This window comes from Limulus polyphemus, unplaced genomic scaffold, assembly GCF_000517525.1.
Source record: "Limulus polyphemus unplaced genomic scaffold, Limulus_polyphemus-2.1.2 Scaffold5009, whole genome shotgun sequence".
Classification (NCBI taxonomy): domain Eukaryota; kingdom Metazoa; phylum Arthropoda; class Merostomata; order Xiphosura; family Limulidae; genus Limulus; species Limulus polyphemus.
In genome coordinates this window covers 32,647-38,615 of record NW_013670619.1, presented here as the reverse complement: position 1 = coordinate 38,615, position 5,969 = coordinate 32,647, and the positions used below count along the sequence as shown (strand labels likewise).

Here is a 5,969-nt window from a genome sequence, read left to right as displayed (position 1 = left end):
TACTAAGTAAATTAAAAAACTAAAAGAAACTAAGTAAAACTAAGCAAGGACGTTAAACCTAACTTTCTAATAAATTATACAATATATATTATATATATGTATATGTATATATATATATATATATATATATATACATTAAAACTATCAATATTCAATACTGCATAAGAATACTGCATAAGATATTGAAGCACTTGAAAATAAACAAATGCTTCAACTAAGCTTTCTCACGAGCTAAACTGCCCCTTTAAAACAAACACATGCTTGGACTAATCTTTCATATGAGCTAAGCTTTAGACTTGCGGACGTGTTGCAAAATATTAGTTTTGGAATGCTAACGAAAGGCAAACGTTGAACACACCTGTCAAAAACAACTCACATTGTATTAAACATCATCTGCATATCAGTGTGAATTGAGAGGCTTCTCATGTAACAGTTATGTAAGTGTAAACAAATGTGTTCATGGATGTAAATGTATCAACAATTGTAATCTGTTCGAAAAGATGTTTGTTCAAGACAGACTAGACAGGATGAGAAATTGTATACACAGGTAACCTTTTAGTGATTTGACGTCCAGTATTAGGTCACTGGGCACCAATCACTAAAGAAAGACGAGTCCACTCTTGCCACTCCCAACAATGCTCTCTCGTACCCACGATAGATGCAATATATTAAATATGTGACACATACACACAGCTACAAGTAAGTTGATAAAAATCAAAATAAATCAACCATCTTAAGTATGCTGTATAACTACGCAGCATTTGGGTGTGTGTAGAATTATTCTAACATGTACAGAAAAATCACGTTTAAATCAAGTTAAGATTACCTATTTGAAATAAGATTATATATAATTATATTATTTCTGTTCAAAATAATTATTTCTAAGGGATAGAAATGTGCTTTATTCTCTTGAATTTCTGACATTATTATCCAAATATTGCAACAAATAAAAATATTCTAGGCTCTCTACAGTCATGTATTTATATGCACCATACTGAACATGATATTTGTAACTTTTATTTATGAAAATGATCTAACCAGTTTTATTTCAATTTGTTCATTACATTACAAAACCTTATGTATATTCTATGATACAATCAGATTTACAAACCTGAATATCAGTATTTAATGACTCTTTCTTTACTTTCTCTTCATCTTTTTTAGTAACTTGTGTTCCAGATTTTTTTTCTTTGGCCTTTTCCTGTAATAGCATTATTATGTTACTCAGTATCCTAAAAACTTGAGGAATAACTTGAGGAAATGTTAAAGACACTATTTTTTTATTGAAGAAATATATGGTATAAAAGCAATAATAAAATGTTTCAGATTTAAAAAATAGCAAAGTTTTCTCAAACTGGTTTATTAAATACAAAATTCCTAAATGTTCTTTTTTTGACCAGATAATGGGAAGGCAGTTTTTCGAGAGAAACAAGCTCATCTTTGAAAAAAAAACTAAATGCATCAGATAGAATTTTACAATTTAAATTTTTTACACCTATTAAAATACTAAAACATCAGGATGTAAATTACTTAAGTCTTGGCTTGTAATAAGAATACTTATGAAGAAGGGAACTGCTCAAACAAAACATTTTGTACCTGTTTTTCAAAGTCAGCTTGATATGAATCATAGATTTCCCACTGAGTAACATTGGTAGAGAATGTGATTCGTGGTGGTGTTTGAGTCTGGAAGCCTCTCTCCTGTTACAGCAAAGACAATTATCTGTTGAAATCAACTACCTCACATACTATATGGGAGCACAAGCACAAGGTAAACAAGCATGATACTAAAAAAATGATAAATTATTAAATCAAAAAACAAGAAATATGTTAACTTGACTTTCTTGGAAGGGGTAGACCTTCTTTCTTCATTCCATTCTTCAAACACACTAACCGTTACACGTGTAAACAGTAATCAAAACACTATGGTTGAAAAGTTAATGTTCAATGTTTCAGCTTACATAATTTTAATTTAAAAGATTTGTTTTGTAGCAACTTTAATTTTCTGTAATATAAAATGAATTTTAATTAGAAATTGCTGGAATTTCTAACAGCTTTTCTTGAACATCCTAAAATGCTAATGACAAAACAAAAAGCAATTATTTTTCAATTATATACGATTTATACATATGTAATACATAACACTGGTCCAAAATAAAGCAGAACAGAAATTGCACTAATGAAAACTTTATGAATAAAAAACAGTCAAGAAATTTTTAAATAAAATAAATAGACTATTTTTCTAATATTGTAATTAGTTTGGAGACTACTGTGTTGTTAAAAGTTAATACAATATTTTGTATGGATTCTATTATAACAGAACAAACGTCAACAACTCATATTACAATGAACAAAATGAGATAATCAAAAATTTTTAGGGGGGAAGTTTGTGAAAAAAATCCTATATGCAAGATAAATACAACAAAAAGAAAATAAAAGATGGGAGGCAAATAACACATTATAAAATGACAAATGAATATTAAGAAGAATGTATATTGCATTTTAAAACCCAAAAGGTTAGAGATTACGAGCTGCTCAACACAGCTTATAAATATACATCTTTAACTGATCATATTATTATTTATATAAGAAACTTTACATGAAATAAACACTGCAACATCAATTACATTTTGGTTGTTTCAAAATTGGAAAACTATATTGCTTTTCTCTCTTTGAATCTGGAAAGAACCCAACTTTTGCTGGGTTATTAACTTTACAAGAACTTTCAACTAGACTAAGTTTTTGATACAAAAATAAAATATCGCATAAGTCTATTTTATATAGCATTTTGAGGTATACAACTCAAAGAATAATGCATTTTATTCTGATAATTAATCAGCACTAAAGATTTAACTTAACTGATAACTCAAGATATTATTTCCAATGATTTAGTGACCTTAGAAATACTCTAGATATGGATAGCAAGTGAGCTCATCTATCTAGAAAAAAAAAAATTCTTTGTCATTTCAATATAAAACAATTAGTATATTCCCTAGTGTAGTTACTTAGGAATACACTGTGTTCACAAAATATTCATGAGTTTGAAGGGGTCAAATAAAAATGCTAATAATTTAGAACATGCTTCAACAGTGACTTATAATATATCGAAAAAAATGGCCCTAGTAATAGCCTATCTAGGAAGAATGTCATTCATGATAAGACACAAAGTCATTAAACTGATTAACAAAGCTACTTGCAAAATAAACTCAATTGTGTTTTCATATTCAAAGGCAGACTAAAAAACTTCTTTCCACCCAAAGATTGAGTCAACCATCTAAACAACTCCTCAGTACGAATATTTGATTTGCAAACAATAGTAAGTAGGATCAACAGCCAGGAGACAATAATGATGAATCAATGAGCACTAAAACTTCAGAAATTCAAACACCAAACAAGTATCAAAACCTAAACTGGGCTGTTACAACAGCCTACCAAGTAATCAATACTTCAAGGTCTCTTTCAGACCACAGAATAAGAAAAATAGCAAATTTCATTAGCATACACATTAGTTTCTGAGACGATTTTCAGTATTATTGCACCATTTTGAATAGATTAAAAAATCTCCAAAACATTATCAGGATTGGTTTCCTTTATTTTGACACCCGAATCTCCACTAAAAGTAAAAAAATTTCTTTTGCTTCCGATGAGTGACCACTCTATTTGCGAAGTACTTGGTACATTCTTTTGTTCATTATCGGATAAATCATCAATTGTGACTTCATTAGTAAATTCTTCTTCACTATCAGAGGATATATCTAATCTTGATTTGTTGCTTTCACAAAGGTATTGGCAAAGCTCTTCATCAACAATAACCCGTTTTGCCATTTCAAGGTAGGAGAAAAAATTTGAAATGACCCTCTCCAACTAAATAGCTTTTGAGCACTGATTGCTTGGAGGTAGGAGTGCCAATCTGATACCCTGACTCGCAGATAAAACTGAGTTGCCATCAATCACAATAAAACGGAAATTTTCGTCACTCGCATAGAGTTATAGTTATATATGTGCGACTGACGGTTATTTCCGTCATTCGCAGCTGAGCCATAGAACTTCAATGATGGAAATATACGTCATCCGCAGTTAATGGGTTAATAAATATATTTTAAAACTTATCAGATTTTTAATCAACTAAGTAGAAAATTGTGTATAAATGTCCATTACACATACAGTCAAATAAATAACATTATGATAAAATATTAGAATGTTAATCTTATATACATTGTATATTTCATTAATTCAACAGAATGCAAGTCAATTTTAATGTTAAACACTAAAACTGAAGATTTACCCTGTAAGGATTGTTGTAAGTTTGTGCAGCTCGTTCATAGAAATTAAACTTGTTTTTTAATCTAGTTTCTCTAAATGCATCTTCCTCAGCAAGACTTCCAGGTATTGTCTGAAATACAGCTTCCTGAGGCACATTTTCTTCTTCTTCTATGTCCTCATCATGATATTCATGTTCTTCACATTCTACTATAGTTTCCACAAGTGATTTCAGAGTTTCTAATAAGAAATAATACAAAAACAAATTTTTATGTGTCAGATAAATTGAAAACATATTTGACAAATTTGCTAGTAAACCTACATGGGTAAAGTACCACGATCAGCAATGAATTAAAATTCATAATGAATATCATCATGAAAGTTAAGATTTTCCTAAACTGAAAATGTATCTCCAATCATACTTACCTCCACTTTGCCCATCTAAGCACTGGTCAGATTATTTCTCGCTTGCTCCAGTCTTTTATACCCCATTCAATTGCCTTGGTGACATATGTTTCATGATATTCTCTATCTATGTCAATGTGCCCTCCTGGTACTGTATACAAGCACCTCATTCAGATAATTTTATAACTTTTTCGAGACTAACACTATCCCAGTCTCTAACACCGGCTCTTAGTGGGGAGGAAGAGCAGGAGAGTGTGAGAAGGGGCAAGTATGATCAGAAAAACATTTTCAATTTAGTAAAATGTTAACTTCCAAAACATACATACTTCCACTCCCACTTAGAGCTAGAATCCTACATTGAGAACATGGAGGGGTCAGTGAGGGCATTATCCATACAAAAAGCATCTGCAAAGATCATGGCTGTACCAAGATAAGAGTGGTACCTGAGTGGGGGGAACCACACTACATCCAAAGCAGGTATGCTCTTCACCCTGAACTTAGTTCCTGTATCAAGGGTGGAATTGTATTAGGTCATCAAGAAATTAATGTCACCATTTTTTTTTACACGAAAAACCTGAACAACTTATAAATCAAAACAAAACATTTAGTAAATGAAATAGTCTCCATTCTTATCAATGATGCTTTTCCATCTTACAATCAAGTTGTTAATGCCCTGATTAAAGAAATCGCTTGGCATTGAAGCAAAAACATGTTGATGTCCTCTTTAACTCCTTTCACATTTGCATACATTTTCCCATTAAGATTATGTTGGAGCGAATGAAAAATATGGTAATCTTATAGTGCCATATCTGGAGAATATGGTGAATGAGGGAGAACTTCTCAACCCAACTCCATAATCTTGTGTTGCATCAAACATGCCACATGTGGATGTGCATTGTCGTGGAGAAGAAGAACACCTTTCTGATTGCTGAGTGAAGGGCATTTCTGATTAAGGGCTTGATTTAAATGTTCTAGTTGCTAACTATAGATCTTTGCATTGATAGTTCGCTGTGGATTGAGGATTTCAAAGTGAATTACTTCTTTGATGTCTCACCAAATGCAAAGCATCACTTTCTGTGGATGGAGTCCAGGTTTTTGGGTCAAAAGTGTTTTTTGTCTAGGACTGAGCCATTGTTTCTGGCATTGAATATTCACATAGAGAATCCAAGTTTCATCACCAGTGACAATTCTATCAAAAAATGGTTCATGTGCATTATATGCCAGAAGAAATGAAGCAACATTCATACATTGGAAACAATGATCATCAGAGAGTTCGTGAGGCACCCAAACACATTCTTTATGGAGTT

At 31.4% G+C, this 5,969-nt stretch overlaps 1 protein-coding gene across 1 annotated transcript in view; it reads right to left on the bottom strand.

Moving 5' to 3' along the window:
- The window catches only part of LOC106471990 (dynein intermediate chain 2, ciliary-like), a gene marked incomplete at its 3' end in the record, with an annotated part of 70,048 nt that overhangs the window by 33,047 nt on the left and 31,032 nt on the right, over positions 1–5,969 (bottom strand). Inside the window, exons 7-9 of the mRNA XM_022400603.1 lie at positions 4,283–4,497; positions 1,597–1,698; positions 1,112–1,201 (exon numbers count right to left, since the gene is read on the bottom strand). Coding sequence (XP_022256311.1) covers positions 1,112–1,201; positions 1,597–1,698; positions 4,283–4,497 — 407 coding nt within the window. The remainder of the gene's footprint in view (positions 1–1,111; positions 1,202–1,596; positions 1,699–4,282; positions 4,498–5,969) is intronic.